The sequence below is a fragment of the Anoplopoma fimbria genome, chromosome 17 (genome assembly GCF_027596085.1).
Source record: "Anoplopoma fimbria isolate UVic2021 breed Golden Eagle Sablefish chromosome 17, Afim_UVic_2022, whole genome shotgun sequence".
Classification (NCBI taxonomy): Eukaryota; Metazoa; Chordata; class Actinopteri; order Perciformes; family Anoplopomatidae; genus Anoplopoma; species Anoplopoma fimbria.
The window spans coordinates 23,527,652-23,547,897 of NC_072465.1; the positions used below are offsets into that span (position 1 = coordinate 23,527,652).

General features: G+C 40.4%; 1 protein-coding gene across 1 annotated transcript in view; it reads left to right on the plus strand.

Annotated features, from left to right (window-relative positions):
• Positions 1 to 3,312: 3,312 nt before the first annotated feature.
• Positions 3,313 to 20,246, plus strand: part of LOC129105829 (membrane-associated guanylate kinase, WW and PDZ domain-containing protein 3) — a 124,861-nt gene continuing 107,927 nt past the window's right edge. The window contains exon 1 of the mRNA XM_054617036.1: positions 3,313 to 3,619. Coding sequence (XP_054473011.1) covers positions 3,313 to 3,619 — 307 coding nt within the window. The remainder of the gene's footprint in view (positions 3,620 to 20,246) is intronic.

Here is a 20,246-nt window from a genome sequence, read left to right on the forward strand (position 1 = left end):
TAAATGTTGCTGTTTATTTAAAAAAAAGACTAAAAATCATAATAAAATACATTGAACATTACAGGACTCACAGTGTTTTTTTTAAAAAAAATGCAGATAAATGTTGCTGTTTATTTAAAAAAAAGACTAAAAATCATAATAAAATACATTGTTGCTGTTTATTTTAAAAAAAAGACTAAAAATCATAATAAAATACATTGAACATTACAGGACTCACAGTGTTTTTTTTTTAAATGCAGATAAATGTTGCTGTTTATTTAAAAAAAAGACTAAAAATCATAATAAAATACATTGAACATTACAGGACTCACAGTGTTTTTTAAAAAAAAAAATGCAGATAAATGTTGCTGTTTATTTAAAAAAAAGACTAAAAATCATAATAAAATACATTGAACATTACAGGACTCACAGTGTTTTTTTTTTTAAAATGCAGATAAATGTTGCTGTTTATTTAAAAAAAAGACTAAAAATCATAATAAAATACATTGAACATTACAGGACTCACAGTGTTTTTTTTAAAAAAAATGCAAAAATGCAGATAAATGTTGCTGTTTTTTTTTGCAGATAAATGTTGCTGTTTATTTAAAAAAAAAAGACTAAAAATCATAATAAAATACATTGAACATTACAGGACTCACACAGTTTTTTAAAAAAAATGCAGATAAATGTTGCTGTTTATTTCACAGTGTTTTTTAAAAAAAAAAAAAGACTAAAAATCATAATAAAATACATTGAACATTACAGGACTCACAGTGTTTTTTAAAAAAATGCAGATAAATGTTGCTGTTTATTTAAAAAAAAGACTAAAAATCATAATAAAATACATTGAACATTACAGGACTCACAGTGTTTTTTAAAAAAAAAATGCAGATAAATGTTGCTGTTTATTTAAAAAAAAAAGACTAAAAATCATAATAAAATACATTGAACATTACAGGACTCACAGTGTTTTTTTTTAAATGCAGATAAATGTTGCTGTTTATTTAAAAAAAAGACTAAAAATCATAATAAAATACATTGAACATTACAGGACTCACAGTGTTTTTAAAAAAAATGCAGATAAATGTTGCTGTTTATTTAAAAAAAAGACTAAAAATCATAATAAAATACATTGAACATTACAGGACTCACAGTGTTTTTAAAAAAAAAAATGCAGATAAATGTTGCTGTTTATTTAAAAAAAAAAGACTAAAAATCATAATAAAATACATTGAACATTACAGGACTCACAGTGTTTTTAAAAAAAATGCAGATAAATGTTGCTGTTTATTTAAAAAAAAGACTAAAAATCATAATAAAATACATTGAACATTACAGGACTCACAGTGTTTTTTAAAAAAAAATGCAGATAAATGTTGCTGTTTATTTTAAAAAAAGACTAAAAATCATAATAAAATACATTGAACATTACAGGACTCACAGTGTTTTTTTTTTAAATGCAGATAAATGTTGCTGTTTATTTAAAAAAAAGACTAAAAATCATAATAAAATACATTGAACATTACAGGACTCACAGTGGGTTTTTTGTTAAAATGCAGATAAATGTTGCTGTTTATTAAAAAAAAAAAGACTAAAAATCATAATAAAATACATTGAACATTACAGGACTCACAGTGTTTTTTTAAAAAAAATGCAGATAAATGTTGCTGTTTATTTAAAAAAAAGACTAAAAATCATAATAAAATACATTGAACATTACAGGACTCACAGTGTTTTTTTTAAAAAATGCAGATAAATGTTGCTGTTTATTTTAAAAAAAGACTAAAAATCATAATAAAATACATTGAACATTACAGGACTCACAGTGTTTTTTTTAAAAAAAAAAAAATGCAGATAAATGTTGCTGTTTATTTAAAAAAAAAAAAAGACTAAAAATCATAATAAAATACATTGAACATTACAGGACTCACAGTGTTTTTTAAAAAAAATGCAGATAAATGTTGCTGTTTATTTAAAAAAAAGACTAAAAATCATAATAAAATACATTGAACATTACAGGACTCACAGTGTTTTTTAAAAAAAAAAATGCAGATAAATGTTGCTGTTTATTTAAAAAAAAGACTAAAAATCATAATAAAATACATTGAACATTACAGGACTCACAGTGTTTTTTTAAAAAAAAATGCAGATAAATGTTGCTGTTTATTTAAAAAAAAGACTAAAAATCATAATAAAATACATTGAACATTACAGGACTCACAGTGTTTTTTTTTAAATGCAGATAAATGTTGCTGTTTATTTAAAAAAAGACTAAAAATCATAATAAAATACATTGAACATTACAGGACTCACAGTGTTTTTTTTTTAAATGCAGATAAATGTTGCTGTTTATTTAAAAAAAAGACTAAAAATCATAATAAAATACATTGAACATTACAGGACTCACAGTGCATTACATTAAAGACAAAGCAGCTGTTCTATCTCATTAATTAAATGGTATTACATATGTGCTCTCAGGCCAGGAGATGTTAAAGTTTGCATGTAGATTATGTGTGATTTTCTGCACCAGACCTACATAAATACTGATAAAATTCAAAACACTAAAGCTGCTTTAAGCATTTTGGAAAACAAAAATACAATTCTAGTAACAATGATGATTTCTTTTTTGTTTTTTTTATTGCATTTAGTACCACAGCACACCGGAGGATGGAGCCAGCGTGAGCATCCACAAAACACCACCACCTCCTCCTCCTCTCCTCCTCCTGCTGCTGCGCGTAAAAACAAAAAGGGGCGTTTCGTGGGGTGGTGGGGGGGGGTTTGGCATCGTCTCCTGTTTGGCGGTGCCAGGTGTGTTCAAACCTGTAGCGGACAAAACGCAGACAGATGCCTCACTGCTCAGTCACCGTGGGCCGGATCTCGACAGACAGGAGCCGCCACCACCGCCGCCCAGGTACGACAGGGATCCGTCTTTGACGCACCACATTTTCGGCGTCAGACTCTCCACGATCCTCCTCCGAGTGAGCCTAATACTCTCTGTTTACATTTCATTATTGTGTGTTGTTTGTTGCTCGGCTTCCCCGTGGAGGGGTATGGGTCCAGAAGCCTGACTTGCTCTCCCTTTAACCCCTCATCTCCCCGCTTTTACGCGCAAGGAGCGCACGGATCTATTGCGACCCACAGACCCCCAGTGGGATGATGACACAGAGAGGGGAACCGGCCTCCTGAGATGTGAGAGATGAAATCCCCAACAGCAGCAGGTCGAGAGAATAGCTCAGGAGGGTTTATCAGGCCGAGTCACTCCATTTAACCACTCCAGAGGAAGAACCAGGCTTTCTGATCAACAACAAAAACAAAAAAAAAAGGGACTCGACCATGTCCAGGACACTGAAGAAGAAGAAACACTGGTCCGGTAAAGTGGTGGAGTGCGCGGTGTCATGGGGGAACTTGGGGGACTTTGGCACCGTGGTGGAGGTCCTCGGAGGAGCCGAGCTGGGCCAGTTCCCTTACCTGGGCCAGATGAAGCTGGACGTGCTGGTGTGTCACGTCGGGAAGCTGCCCTACTACGGGGACGTCCTGCTGGAGGTGAACGGGACCCCCGTCAGTGGACTTACAAACCGGGACACCCTGGCTGTCATCCGCCACTTTCGGGAGCCGATTCGCTTGAAGACGGTGAAACCAGGTGCGTCTCCTTTCCTTTTCCTTTCCCCACCCACACCCCCACCCCCACCCTTCCCACCACTGCTGTGTCACCTGAGCTCTGCTTGTAACATTTTGATATGCTGTACCCAACCCAAAGCACCCACCCTCATGATGACACCTAGTGATGAGCAACACTGTTTCACCTATTAGTGCCAGTCTGTGATCATGTCCAGACGAAACATCCTATAATAAACAGTCAAAAGCATGAATCACTCCCCTCCTCGTGTAACCTGCAGTAGGTGAACATGTCTCCCTGTGACGTGTCAGCTTAAGTTGCAAAATAGAATTAAATAAAAAGGTGAATAAAGTGGATTTTTACTGCAAACCTCCTGCTGTCCCACAACATCTGACTTAATGGGCCAATTCTCTCACCACTTTCTCAGGGAGATCGAACCGTGATAATGGTAATAATGGCATGTAGCCCAGTTGGAGCCTTCCATGCTAAGTGCACTTACATGCATAGGAATAAGGCCTAATTACATCCTCCATTATTCAGTCTCCTCTGCTGCCCATTGGCCGCAGAAGCCGAGAGTGTGTTTTTTTTTTTCTGCTGCCGCTGTACCCCGTTGTCCTACCACACCGCATCCAGCTCTCTGAGGATGCTCGCTGCAACATCCAGACATCCTGATAATGAGGTCTAATCGCTGTGATGGCTCGCTGCTGCTGCTGCTGCTGCTGCTGCTGCTCTGGTTCTGGCCCGAGCTGAGGTAGCTCAGGTGAAGGTTTTTATTTTTTTTTAATGGCTCTGAGGAGATACAGTTGTATGATGGCCATACTGTGAGCTGGAAGGTCCAAACCATAACTGAGACCGTTCAAAAAAAGGTCACAGCAGCAGCAGCAGCAGCTCCTGAGGCCCAGAACATCAGGCCAGGGTCCCTGAAGATCAGCTGTGTGTGTGTGTGTGTGTGTGTGTGTGTGTGTGTGTGTGTGTGTGTGTGTGTGTGTGTGTGTGTGTGTGTGTGTGTGTGTGTGTGTGTGTGTGTGTGTGTGTGTGTGTGTGTGTGTGTGTGTGTGTGTGTTTCCTGGCTCCACACTCCCCAGAGCTCCTAACACCACGCTCTCTGCCCCACTAACCAAGGATGATTAATAAAGGGCATGGAGGAACCAGAGAGAGAGACACAAAGAAACAGAGGGAGAGAGAGAGGCATAAAGAGAGATGGGGAGAAAATCGTCTCTGCCTTTGGCTCCAGGCTTAACTCCCACGCGGGGTTCGTTTTGTTTTTTTTCCACTCTTGAAAGCTCGTAGGGGAAGTAATACAGGAGGCAAAGATGGGGGGAAAAAAAAATCCTGATCACCTGTTTCCATCACCGTCACTCTCACCTGTCTGGCCTAGCTCGTCCATCTTCTGTTTTCTGTCATATGTAATGTTACAACCAGCGTGGATCAGCTCTTCAGAGCTCTGCTTAGCTCCACAAATCCCCCCCTGGCGTCCGCATACAGATGGGGTTGTTACGTTGTATGATTACATATGTGTGTGTGTGTGTGTGTGTGTGAGTACGTCTGCGGTGTGTGTGTGTGTGTGTATACATTCCTGTGTGGTAGCCTCATGTTTAATTTACACCTCCTGCATAATTGAGTTAGCGAGTGGATTTTTTTCTCCACGCTGCCTGATGGAGGCAGTTGGCCTAGAGGATCAGCTGTTAGCAGGAGGCCCGGGAATCTGCGATGACAGGCTCTCCGGGTCTGCCAGATGTGTTGTCCATGTTCTTCCCAGGATCCTCTTGTTGTTCTGCTCCCCTTTACCCCCCACTGGAGCTGGTGGGCTTCTTGCGCTGCTCCTGCTTCTTCTTCCTCTGCTGCTGATGCTGATGCTGATGCTGACGGCTCTGTGAGAGCGAGGAGGGGGAAAAACATGAAGAGTGTGCAGAGATGCAAAAATCAGAAATGGGGATTTGAGGCGTGGATAGATAGATAGAGAGAGAGAGAGACAGGATGTGAGATGCAAGTCTCTATGGAGGCTATTATCCATCTCAGCCATTGATCGAAAGGGAATGTGAGCTGAAAGAGTCGCACACAGCACTTCACTTACTTTTCTGCTGCTTCTGGCGCATAGTCCCAGGGGGGCTGCCAAGAGGCTTCTCTCACATGCACACACCCTCACATACATTACATACCTTTTCACTGTTTGAAATGAAGGAGTTTCGCACCGAGGCCCACACCGAGACTTCACAAAACTCGGTGAGGTGAATGCGCCCATTTTTCCTGGTATCTTTGATTAACGCCAGGAAGAGGGGCTCTATTAAAAGCTCTGTGCTCGGAAGAGGGGATCTATTTCTGCCGCTACCCACAGCTAAAGATGCCTGATGAAAAGGTTCATGAATGGCGTCCCAGAATCCCTTTTTCCAACTGCTCAGTTATTTTTTTTTCTTCTCCTATGTGTTTGCAGCTTCTTTCACTGCGGAATCAAAACGTACATACAACCTGTGGACGCTTGTACGCAGCTGAATGGATGATGACTCTCGCATCAAATTAATAATTTCTCAGTGCAGCACACAGTGGAGCCAGTAAAGCAAGCTTTCATTTGTCTTTTTCGAAGATTCATATTAGCTGTGTTAATGTATGTAACACATGTATACAAGCTCCCTTTTTTTTTTGAAGATGTGTACATCCGGCTCTTACGGTCCGTTTTGTCTCAGTCAGACAGTTGGAATTGGATTTATGATATTTATTATAGTCATGAAATATAACTGAGGTCACTGGATTTCAGGTGTGTTTATGTAAAATGGTAATTCATTGAAATACTCAAACACCTTCAGGGTGTTGGGAGCATTTTTTTATAATGAAAGATGATACACATTTTATTTTTATTGATATTAATGGTTGATAATTGTCGGTGATATGATAAGGAGATGTCTGTTTCTGTAAGTTTCAGAGGCAGATTTTGTTCTTTCCTTTCGAACCTTTGAAGTCAAATTGCATAAATGAGTTTGTATTAGTGCTGGGTGATGTTAAATATGTTAATTTATCGTCTTTTAATGGAATTATATAAAGATGAAATCATATATGGTGATATCGTGACACATTGTGCATCCTCTTGATTGATAACAGGCACATTCTAACTAAAACTTCTTACTAAATCTGATGTGAAATATTTGCGAGAAACATCATTTGAAGTTTTAAGTTTGGTGTTTTTATGTTTTCTCTATAATTTGACTTGTTTAAAGTTAAAGTTCTTAATTAAATGAAAACATTTTAAGTACTCTTAACTTGTCAAGTATCTACTTCACCAAGGACTGTTCAAAAATAGACTTTACCATGTGGTTGATTTCATATGGACTATTTATTTATTGAATTACCATGCTTTATCGTGATATACAGCGGGTAAAATAAGTATTGAACACGTCACCATTTTTCTCAGTAAATATATTTCTAAAGGTGCAATTGACATGACATTTTCACCAGATGTCGGTAACAACCCAAGTAATCCATACATACAAAGCCAAACAAATAAGTTAAGAAATGAAGTTATGTGTAATAAAATGGAATGACACAGGGAAAAAGTATTGAACACATGAAGAAAGGGAGGTACAAAAAGGCATGGAAAGCCAAGACACCAGCTGAAACCAGTAATTATAAAGCAATCCTGCCCCTTGTCAGTGCAAATTAATATCAGCTGGTTCAGTCCCAACTGATGGCCTATAAAAAGGTGTCTCATTACCAAGGTGTCACACAAGAAACATCTCATGATGGGTAAAAGCAAAGAGCTCTCTCAAGACCTTCGCAACCTTTATTGTTGCAAAACATACTGATGGCATTGGTTACAGAAGGATTTCTAAACTTCTGAATGTTCCGGTGAGCACTGTTGGAAAGAACATCATTTCACCATAAACCGGCCACGACCAGGTGCTCCTTGCAAGATTTCTGACAGAGGAGTGAAAAGAATTATCAGAAGAGTTGTCCAAGAGCCAAGGACCACTTGTGGAGAGCTTCAGAAAGACCTGGAATTAGCAGGTACAATTGTTTCAGATAAAACAATAAGTATTGCACTCAACCGCCGTGGCCTGTATGCACGCTCACCACGCAAGACTCCATTGCTGAAGAAAAAGCATGTTGAAGCTCGTTTAAAGTTTGCTGCACAACATTTCGACAATCCTGTGAAATACTGGGAGAATATAGTCTGGTCAGATGAGACCAAAATGTAACTCTTTGGATGCCATAATACACACCATGTTTGGAGGTCAAATGGCACTGCACATCACCCCAAAAACACCATACCAACAGTGAAGTTTGGAGGTGGGAACATCATGGTGTGGGGCTGTTTTTCAGCATACGGCACTGGCAAACTTCATATAATATATTTACTGAGAAAAATGGTGATGTGTTCAATACTTATTTTATCCGCTGTATATCGTTATCATGATGTGAAATTACCAATATCGGGACAGAAGATTTTGGCCATATCCCTCGACCCTAGTTTGTATAAATGCCCAGGGGTTTCTGCAGTTGATTCCACGTTGTTGCCTTCTCTAGGTTATATTTTGAGTTGCCTTCTCCTGTTCACACATCATCGTGTTTTCTATTACCTGCTGATCATGCCAATAGAGAAGAATACAGAGTGACATGAGCCCCTAAGCCCCCGTATCAAACAGCAATAGTGTGCGTGGGTTAATCACATTAATGCACCTCTCATATCAGGAAGTGCCTCTGAATGGAATCATCCTATCGACAGGCGATGCTTTGTCACTGCAAAGAGATTTTCTTGTCGGCTGCAAAAAAATATAAAAAAATAAAAGAAAAATGGGGATTGAGAGTAAGAGTGGGAATAGAGCGTCCCAGAGAGCTCGGTCAAATAACTAGAGACATCTGTTCTGTCGCCTTAGAGATGTTTCTGACAACCGGCTGAATGGAGCAGGAGAGCCATCAGGTATGCCGCTGGGAGTCGTTCGGCACGGAACTCATATCAAAGTCATTTATTGTCAAATGTTCTTTTTTCAGTGAATTTAAAGTGATTATGAGTGGGGTTTTTTTTTAATGCAGATTCAATAAGATGTCGTCTATGTTTTGCTTTGTTGAGATCTGTCAAGGCTTGGGCACTTATCCTGCTGCTCTGCTATTGGATTATTGACAGTATGGTGCTTATGTAGCTACGCTTGCGCCCTCTTTGTGATTTATTTTTTAATTGCACTGTTGCCTATAAGCATATTAAAGCAGTGTATGTTGTCTACAACTATCCTGATGATGCTTTCTAGTCCAGGCGTCCCTGGGGAAAAAGGCATTCACAATCTCCTTGGTGCCAACCGGCAATAGAATGAAGAAACATACGTAGATAAAATGATTACTGTAAACACAATACACTGTAGGTGGTACTGAATTTTCTTGTGCATCATTAATATTTAACAACGTAGGTAACACAGACTACATGGCAAACCTCTGGAGATTCATATGAAATAAAAGCAGAGTATTGCATCAAGCACTGCATTTACTTTACATGCCAAAGCTCCGCTGTGCCTTTACTGTATATGGAAGAGCTAAAACTTTAACCGTACTGATGTTTTTGCATGTTCCAGCCCATTAACTGCAATGTATATATATGTGTATATATATATTACTGCTGACCATTTCCTAAAGCATGCGGTGGTGTTTTAGATTGCTCAATGTTTTTTTCCCACCTTCCTAGTTTTTCAGTTGATTTCACCACAATAATGAAAATCACTTAGCAGAAACTTTCATTTATGTACATATCATGTCTGCTTTTATTGTTGACAAAGTTATCATTGTGTGCAAATAAAGCATAAGATTTCAACTCACAACTGCACGTCAATGGAGGAGGTTTGGGTGGATGGACAGGTCAAACAAATAGAACTATCACCCAGGAGACCACTGTTCCTGTCCCCTTTGAAAACAAAAGTCAACGTTGATTTACTTACTTGATGTATTTAATTACAAAACCTGCTTAAAAAAAAGTATATAATTGAACCTAAACTCCGATTATATCTCCTAAACCTAATCAATTTGTCTTGTTGCCTAAACAACAGGTTCTGCAACAAAGGGGCTTGATGATATACATTTATCAGGATTCGTTGATCGTTTAAACAAAAAACTTCCATTTTAAAGCTTACTCCAACCAGGTGCTTTGTATTTAACAGTTGTGATATTTAAACCCTACTGTTTAGAGATGAGAAACACAAAAACAACCACTTGATCACAAGCCCCCCCTGTTTTGTTAACACCACAATGTCACGGGCATGGCATGTCACCACGCTCATCAGCCTGCGTGGGTTTGTTTGTGCAGCACAGGGGCATTTGAGAAATACTGTCAAACTCTAAACACAAGACTGTTGCCACGGCATCGGAGCGTGACAATTAGCAATTACTGTCTTTCCGTCCCTGGATATTCTCGGCCTGTCTAAGACCATGCTCCCTCCCCTGTTTATTGTGCAAAAATGTGAGGCCCTGAACCAAACACACTTGAAAATATCTTTGTGAAACCTGTTTTTGGCACAGTTTTTTTAAATACGTGTATTAAAGCTGGGGTAGGCAGTTTAAATTTGTGAAAAAATTCAATATAGTAACCCTTCTGCATATTGTTGTTCAAGTTGTCTGAGAGAAAACTAGACTTCTGCACCCCCCTCATAACTCCGTTTTCAGGCTTAAGAAAATAAATCCTGTGATGGAAGACTTTGGCCAATCAGAGGTGATTTCAGAGGATATTTGCTGTTCTCAGTTGCAGATACACGTGAATGTTTCTTCGGTGAAAGCCTGGTTCAACGGTGGGATATCTTTCAGTAAAAATTGCTGGCATCAACTGCCTACACTGCAAAGTAACTAAAAAAGACAAACAGACAATATCTGGGTAGCGTTTCAGAGATGGAGAGAAAATGTTGCAACTAGTTTAACTATTAGGAACATTTCCTCTCCATCTCTGAAACGCTTCAGTGATATTGTAGCTCATTAGAGCCAGCATTGTGGAATGTTTTCCAATAACAGGAGAAATAAACTGCCTACCCCAGCTTTTAAAATCTAATTGGTGGAAAGGAGGCTATGTATATTTTTTTTCTGTCCTTTTTCTTTCATTCTTTGCAAACCACTCTACGCTTTTTGTATCTGTTTGGCCTCTCGCTATATCATCCTACAAAGCATTTTGTTGATGTACAGCTTGTTTGTCCTCTGTGACTCCCATCAAGCATCTCCTGTGTGTGCCTGAGGCAGCTGTCAGACTTGCAGTGAAGTGCTGCTGCCTTACCACACATACACACACACAGACACACAAACACACACACACACACACACACACACACACACACACACACACACACACACACACACACACACACACACACACACACACACACACACACACTGAGAGTCCAGAGTCTTACAAGTACAATTTTCAAAAAGTCCATCTTGACACATTTTAATTAAAACTAAAATCATATTTTGTCCTGCCTGACTGGTTTCCCACATTTGGTGGACAGAAAGGATGAAATAAATATAACATTTTGGTGTTTGTGAGGTGGTTTCTAACGGTGAAGCAGTCAACTTCATTTATGGAATTTCATGTTTATCTGCTTAGGAAAAAAGCCTTACCTTTTTTGTTTTTGGCAAAGTAAGATATCAAGACTCCATACCAGCAATAATTACTTTTTCTTTTTTTTTCTGGCAGTGCAACACTGCAGCATTCTTCCCAGAATGCTATTGTAAAACAGAGCTGCCAAGATCTCATAGCATCCTGTCGGGAGTCCACTCTCTCATGCCTTTGCAGTGTGTGTTTGTGTGGGCAGTGGAGGGGTGGGGGAGTCGGCGGGAGGAGGCGTAGTACGACTAGAAAACAAACAAGCGTAAAGTTGCTCCCAACTCTACTCCAAGTCCTCAATAATTCATCTATACTGGAGCTGGACACTCTGTGTGTGTGTATGTGTGTGTGTGTGTGTGTGTGTGTGTGTGTGAGTGTGTGTGTGCGTGTGCGTGTGCGTGTGATAACTTCTGATATTAGAGCAAAGTGGTGAGCTGCATTCACAAAGCATAGCATGATTCCTCCCGGTCCCCAGCACACTCTCATTACTCCCACTCGAATCATATTGGCGCTGCATTTACGCACACGCTCGAGCAGCACCTGCGAGGATTGCAACGGAAGCATCCCGCTTGATGAGGTGGTTTGGAGTTGAAACTGATTAGAAGTGTGTTTCATGATGATTGTGAAACGTATGTGCAGTTTGGCTTCATGGATGTCGGTTGGCCTTATGTTCGGTAATGTAGAGGTGCGTAGAACGGCTCCAGAACCATGATTTCCTCCAAACAACCATCTTAAGGCACTATAAGGATCATTTTCTGATACTTCTTTGACATTCACCATGTCTTTATGAGCCCTTCACTTTGCCACTACTGATTTATGCTAACAAACAAGAGAAAAAAAATGCTGGTAAAACTGAGCGTGAATGGGTTTATCCTCCAAAACCCCTGTGTGTATTCGCTGAACGGGAAGGAAATCCTTGATGTCTTTTATCCTAAGGCCACCTATAGAAAGAAGTATTTTTAGCATAGAAGAAAAAAAGAAATAGTGGAGCTTTTATAACTGTATGAGGAATGGAAGTAAAGTGGTGTCTGTTTAGGGCATATTACGGTGCAGGCAGCCGAGTGTGGTGGACACAGGTCACAGTGGCATTGTTTAATGAGCAGTGTGTGTGTGTGAGTGTGTGTGTGTGTGTGTGTGTGTTTGAGAGAGGGAGACACAGATTGGGGGTGGTGAAGGGATGGAGGGAGCACACCAGTCCAAGCTAGCAACATCATCCCTCCGACTCAAATCAATGCTACGCTCATTATGGGAAGTTGCATCTCTAACACGAGACAATTAAGTCTCTTTCTGCATTGTCTATAGTTTACACTATTATTAGACAAAAAGCATACAAACAGCATTTGGGTGTTTGCAGTATGTTGAATTCCCACTGTGATTTTCCTTTTTCTTTTTTTTTCTATCAGTGGGAGGTTCTGGGGGATTTCAGTTCCTTGAGTCGCTGTTCCAATTAAAGACGGCGTTGTCGTCTTAAATGCCTGTTAGCGCTCATATTGCGATAAAATGACTAATTCTAATCCCGTCCCAGTAAATAAGGATTTATTAGTGGGTCATAAAATCACTTATTATTTTTGTTAGTGTTGTATATAGGGTTCTAGCAGTGGAGGCAGATTTTCAGTGTGGGGGTGGGTCTCACTGCTGGGTGGATGGTTATTTTTGCTTTGACCTGCATCCTATTGGTTCTCATTACCCACTGTCCTCTCTGTGAGCTCTGCTGTTCTCTGCTCCGATCTGCCCAGAACTATGGCTGTGAACTGTCCGTCGTGTTTTTCTAGAAACTTCTCATTTATCACTCTTTTCTATTTATACATCTATAATATGGTTGTGTAGTTGTCCGGATACCAGAAATGCAACCCCTCTAGTGCAGTAGTAGCATAAAAAACGGATTAGGTCTTATCACTTTATTCCCTAGAAACCATGGAAACCCCCTAAATATATAATCGTCAAAATAGGATCTTAACAGGCGCTGGAAAAAAATCCCCCAAAGAAATCTATATGTGATTCAGCTGGAAATACGAATGTTAATCCCTTATATGATTTTTTTTTTTCTCTCTTCCCAGAGTGCACCAGTCACATCCTGTATATGTGAAACTGATTTTTTGCGGGCCATCCTTTAGTTGAGCGTCATCTCTGTCAGTGTCTGAGAGCAGATCGGTTGGGACGGCTGGTGAGGAGTCACTCCTCGGTCTGAGCGCCTTGTTTACTTAACCACAGGCGCGGCAGCCATACGGCGGCTGACTGACCCGGGCGCTGTCATGAAGGACGTTATCTTTATGCAACGATGGTTTGCTACACACCACGCTCCTCCCGCCCCACCCCACAACCCACACCCAACCCCCTCCAATCCTCCCTCAGCTGCGTTCAGAGACTGCACACTTGGCCAGCGTGTCTCTCCCCACTTTCCCATTATCCAGATGTGCGTTTTATCCTCCAACTGGTGTTTATCACTGCAGGATGGAGGCTCGGGTCACCTCTAGACGGCTCACAGGTAATGGGCCTTGACATCTGAATTAGTGTGCTCTTTCAAAGGGTGATTAGCAAGCAGTTTAGGATTCTGGGGGGGGGGGGCTGGATGTTCATGGGCAGACATAAACAGGCAGGGTGCGATGGTGAGGTGGAAGGTGGTGTGTGGGGGGCTTCCTCTCTGTGGTTTCATGATGGGAGGCTTGCCAATAATACAGCTCATCATGAAGTGGTCACGGTGTGGTTTTGCAGATGACAGTGGGGGGGGGGCACTGGGATTATACACTGGTGATTTAGCCACTTAGAGAATACAGATGACATTTCTTCAGTGTGAACCCAAGTGCTGCCCTCATGAACGTTACCAATAGCAGAGCTTTCACATTTTTACACCAGAATCTTTTTTTTCCTGTCTCCGTGTTTTGCCCCTGTTACTTATCTGTTCTGCTCATCCCTCACACAGCTATTTTTAAAAAAAATATATATTTTGTATTATTCCTTGGCTGTGTGATTCTGTCTGTGTGCTTGCGGCGGCTGGGGAAACGGCTGGCTTTGTAGAATCTTAATAGCGGTGAGCTGGAGCCCAAGCTCCCCCCTACCCCCCTTCGGCGCTTGCTACAAGCGTGTCACAGAATGCCAATGAGACATTACGGTCTGAGCAGGATGGATCAGGCCGGGCTGTGACAGGCGGGCTCTGAGTGGCTGTAGAGCCCTTTTAACCAGGTGAAGATGGAGCACATGCGTCTGCTCCCAGAGGCCCGCACAGCTCGCCGTGTTGCGGGTTATCTCGGCGCGCCTATAATCTCCACGATGCTCTCTGGTGCTTCTCTGTCAAGAGGGAGATAATCTGAGTGCATTCTGTTCGACTATGACTTTGCGCTGTCTCCTCTGTAACACACTGCCCCAGAAAGAGAGGCTGTTGGATTAGACTTGTTAGATTCTGATTCAGTAATGACACGATGATAAATGACAGTGGAGGAAAGGGCAATGTGAAGAGGCTCTGCTAAATTTATAGATGTATTCTAGGTGACCAGGTATTTTCTCGTCTCGTCTCTTTTCATTTTCTTCTCCTCTCTTCTTGTCTTCTCTTCCTCTCCCCTTCTCCTTTTTATCCTTTTCTGCTCACATCCTCTCCTCTTCTTCTGTATTTTTTAATCCCACGTAATTTGCCCTCTCCCCTTTGGGTCAGGCTGGATGACTAAAATACGATATTTTTCTTAATTTACAGTGTACAGCAGCATCTGATGATATTTGCCCTTTTATGTTAAAATTGCTTCGCATGTGATGTTTTATTCAAGCCCTCTCTGTAATAACGTTGTTTGATATTGCAGCTTTTATTAAACTCCCCTCGCTTGGTCATCACAAATTATTTATTATTGCCTGTGTATAATTTTATGATAACTGAATAAACAATACATCACTGAAAACGGTATTATAAAACCTAATAACGATTTCATACCTCATGTCATAGGTTGCCTCTTGAACATGGCCTCTCCTTAATTATGAAGGTGACACAGACAACAAAGGCTGCTCAAAACAACACAGGACCTGTTAGTGTACTATAAATGGATGGCTGTACACACACACACACACACACACACACACACACACACACACACACACACACACACACACACACACACACACACACACACACACACACACATCAGCACATTAATCTGTCTGTTTCACAGCATGCACATGGTTCTCCGCATGACACAGATGTTGCTAACAGTGCGATGGAATGACGGCTGGATGCAGAAGCCCCTGTCACCGCCTGATCTGATTACAGACGGCTTCACACGGCCTGATGAAGGGAGGGCATCAGGGAACGGACAGATGGACGAGCTACGGTTGCTAGCAGCTGTGATTAACTCCATTGTGTAAAATACAGTTGTGCTGTTCAGGAAGAGGAAAGGCATGAGATGGCATTCCACTACATCGCGTTGTAACGGCACTCTCACCAGGGCTGTATGGTGGAACAGTCTTTGTAAAACAGTCTATATAAAGCTAACAACGCTCTGCCTACTCTGATCTGCTCAGCTGCAAACTCTGCTACCCTTTTTTTTTTTTTTTTTTTTTTTTTTTTTTTTGTAAATAATTGTATTTGGTCCTAAAAACTTGCACTTAATAAACTGCAAGTGGGATCCTCCTGTCCTTGTCGATGGCAGCTCCGAACCACACCGCCTTCTCCCAACGGGTTCATTCCCTTGAGAGTGCAGATGCCGGGAATTACCGCTTCACTTTATCAAATTAAAAAGATTCGCTGCACGTACTAATATACATAATGTGAGTTGATGTCTCGGAGTTGTTCGGTCGGTGTTTGTGTGCTTGGCAACATCGGCTGGCTTACGTCAGGAGGTTGGTAGCAGTGACATTGTTGTGTTATGGCTGTCTAATTTCTGATCTTATTCTGCTGCTCACAATGTGGAAACAATTTGCATATGTATTTATTATGAATTCATTTCTCATAGTGGATTATCTTATTTTACTTTTGTGATGTGACATGCATTACGATGCTTTCCTGCTATTAATTTAGGTTGTGGTGAAATAGAAATATATTATTATGTTAGTGTGAAGCAGCAGATTTGGTTTTAAGACATATTTCTTCCCATGTTGTCCTTCTTAGTATTCTCTTGATGAAATCTTTGCCACCACTCCCTAAAAAGCGATTCCCTCCTCTTTGATAGCAGTTTTTAGGGTTGAGGTCAACATCTATTTTAAAATCAAATGTTAAACTGCATTCATTTCTTATGTATAAAGCATGCATTCTTTATCAGTTCATTATGATGATGAGCTGATTTGAAAGAAAAAAAGAGTCCTTTGGTGAAGTTGTTCGTTGACGCCATGATAATTCTGCTCAGCACACTAAATTCCCAGATGAATTTGAAGACGTTAAACAACAAATATAAAAATGTATGAAATGCATTACATCTCCAAGTGCAAAGAGTGGACGTGGATAAAGTTACAGACGGGATGGAACTTCATTAAAAGCAAACAATCTCAAGCACAAGTCTTCGTTAGATGTGACAGTCGTGGTCATTTCTCAGGGGATCAGGAAAGCTTTCTCATAGTGTTTAAGCTTTAAAGACAGTCAGCACAACAATGAATCGCGGAACTCCGACTATCCGAAGCTCCACTTTTCTGACTAATTCAGACTCATAAATATGAAGAAAGCTTTCCCAAAGTGGCCTTTATAAATAATGACACAGCAGTGACTAAGCCTGCGCATGTCCAGAGAAGCAGACCGGCCTCAGCATGCGAGCTACAATGATGATGAGTCAGGTTTTTGACAATTTATAAAAATATCTCAAAGCACCAAGATAAACAATTGATGACATCTACGGGATCCGAGCTGATGCAAACAAATTCCCATAATCAAGTGGAGCAGGTTGAAAGAACAAAACTGCAGTATTTGTTTGTTCCTAGACTCGACTTAAAAGGAAACAATAAAAGTTTGCTTCTGAGGTATAAAAAACTAAAATAAGCCTTTTGATGAAGTTTTCATAGAGGGGATTAAAAGAGCGACAGTCGTCAATTAAATCCAGTTTGACACCAGACTGTGCGGCTTCCTGTTTGCGTGCTTACAATATGTGATCGCTTTGAAGGTTTGTTTCTCACTCCGGAATCCAACTTCTTTGATTAATCTGCATACAAAAAAAAGAAATCAGATCGCTGCAATTCTGATAAATATCAAACGTATGTTGGGTGTATTTGTGCAGATAGTCCGTGTAAGCATCAGCACATAAAAATACGTCTGTGTGCTCGTACAAGCCGGTGTTGCTGACAGGCTTTTATCCGATCTGAGCCGCAAAGTGGCCAATAAAATCCACCAATCGAAACGCACTCTTCCGTCAACTCTCCTTCTATTGTTCAAGGACTTTCCGTCCTCTACTCTGTTGCACTTTGGTCTGTGTCTGCCATTTCATACGCGTCTCCGGCGATGCGTTCACAAATTGCGGCTTTACCTCTGAAATTTTGATTCTGTGTTTATTTTTCTTTTTTGCCTGACCTCATGTTGTCTGTTTCGAGTCGAGGCCCGTTGTGTTGCAGAGGAATTTAATCAGGAGTCAAGTTGTCGCACATAACTACTGTTTTCATCTGGAGAGTTGATCTCAGTCTTAAAGCAACAAAGGGCCGTATTGTATGAACTGACATGCAGCATCGGGTGCCTGAACGTTTTCATGATTTCACTGCTGCAATCAGCTTCTCTACTGTGAATATTCTCCAGTGAAACGGAATATCTCAGTGGTGAACAGTTACAAGAGGGATTTAAATCAAATCCCTCGCATTTGATTGGACTGCTAAAAAGTGGGCGGGACCTGTGGCTTCATACAAGCCGCACTTGTCGCAAAAAGTTGCTTGTTGATTGATGGATGGATGTCATGAAATTGGTTGAAATTGGTTATTGTAGCTTAAGTTAACACACGTCATATTTGTTTTATGGAAAGAGCATTTTTTTGTTTATATAAAAATACAAAAATGTATACTATATATTTTTTGATATATTGGTAAATAGATGCACATAATGACCGGGGATGTGATCTTAAATGGTTTTCATTCCTTCTCAACTCTAAACAATTACTGTCAATTACTACAATTAATGAAAATAATACATTTGTTAGATCTTCCTTATGAATCACAAAATAAACAGAAATGCAACAAATAGCTGTCAAAATAAGTTTTAACTTTAAAGTCTTTGTGAAAGCTCTATTCAAACACATGAAACCTCCACTTTTTGATGCTTTTCTTGCAATGAGCTTTTAACATAGTCATCTACCATCTCGGCAGATTAGTTGGTTTTCATACCAGTGGTTTGGGGCTGTACTTTGGTGCTTCAGGCCAGATTATGCAGTGTGACACCATGATCTCTCCTCTGACTCATTACAGACTCAGACAGTTTGTGTTTTGACATGGTCGACTCTGACCCCGAGCCCCCGTCTGTCTGGATGGCTGTTTTTATACCTGGCTGAGCAGCTCTGCCATTGGCATTCACCCACACATGAACGTACCTATAAAACAAATCCAAAAAGACACGCTCGCATTGTCTACACACACACGCAAACAAGTGTACAGAAACACACACACAAAGCTGTTGGGTTGGCTGAGGTGAAGGTGGTCCAGCTGTCTGTCAGGCCGGTTTTTATTTCCAGCTACTTTGTGTAGGATGACTGGTGTTTTTACTTTGAAATTATCATCAAAGTCTGACATTAGCGGTATTAATTTTGTTATGGTGGATGTGATTGTGGCTGTCTGCAGGTTGACATTTGAACAGTTAATAAAACAGAAAACCCTGGCTACACTAATGTGGAGGCCAGCAGAGACAGCACTTTGAAAAGTTAATTTAAAATGTGGAATGAAAAAGATGATGAATATGACACTTTTAGCTCCCTCTAATAATGTGTAATGGATGTTCATACTCATCCGTTCATTGTTTGGCGCTGTCATTTTCAATAATGCATAGAATCACTTATGAGGATACATTTTTGCACATTATTAAATTAAGGGGAATAGAAATTGCGTGCAAGTGAATCACGAATTACGGACTCTCCTCTCTATTGTATTTTACACTTCATATGATATCCAATTAACAAGGAAGAATGAGCTCATATTGTTTCCTTAATAACAAAAAAAACCCAGAACCCAGCAGCAGTCTTGCTTGAAGAGTCCCGCTGTCTATATTCTGACAGTGTTATTCTCATAAATGTACTTAAAATTACATCGTTGTTGTCTGTGTCCCTGCAGACAAAATTAATTATAAAATCCCAAACCCACTCAACAAATGCAATTTGTGTTGAATGTGTCAGGAGATGGAAACATCCACCATAAGACGGAGTAAATCTGTGTTCTAATTTTCAGACACATTTTTTTTTTTATTTTTTTTTCATTCTGAGCATCTGTGGCACAAAAACTCACCCACCTAACAAAACATTTCACTTGTTGGGATATTTGTGAGGGGAAAATATAATTATTATATTGATAAAAATCCCATTTACGGTCCAGTATTGTAGATATGTATTTCTATTTCTTTGAGTCGGACGCCCTCGATAGACCTCTGCCGTTTTGAATTTTTTTTTTGGATTGTATTAACAGTAAAAGGATGCCAGATTGAAGGAACAATGCAGCCCAGGAAAATAGTGTGGCTCTCTCTCTCTCACACAATGCCCCAGGCTCACAGCCACGTACCAAACCAATTTTGTTACTCCTGCACATATAAAGCAAAAAATTGATCTCTGTGAATAGACTGGATTGCTGTTGCACCGGAGGGGGCTAACGGAGGGGGGGGACACAGACGAATATACCCACTTATCCATCCGTCTGTGGATCTATCCATCCGACCATTCACCCATCCAGCCAGACATCGGTTTCCCTGACAGGGATATTGCTCACTGTGACAGGCCTATTGACAGGCCGGAGAGGAGCTGCTGATTATGGGACTAGAGGACAACACGAGTGCTTGTCAGACCGATGTGGAGTGTGAGGCTAACATGCTGTCAACAGGCTGACCACACCTCTGTGGCATGCGTGTGGCTGCACCTTCAGGCCAGAGATGAAAACCAGTTGAGCCAGTAGCACCTTTTGGAAATGCACCGTTGCTGCTTGTTTCTTTCATTTACCTGTCTCGCTCAGGACACA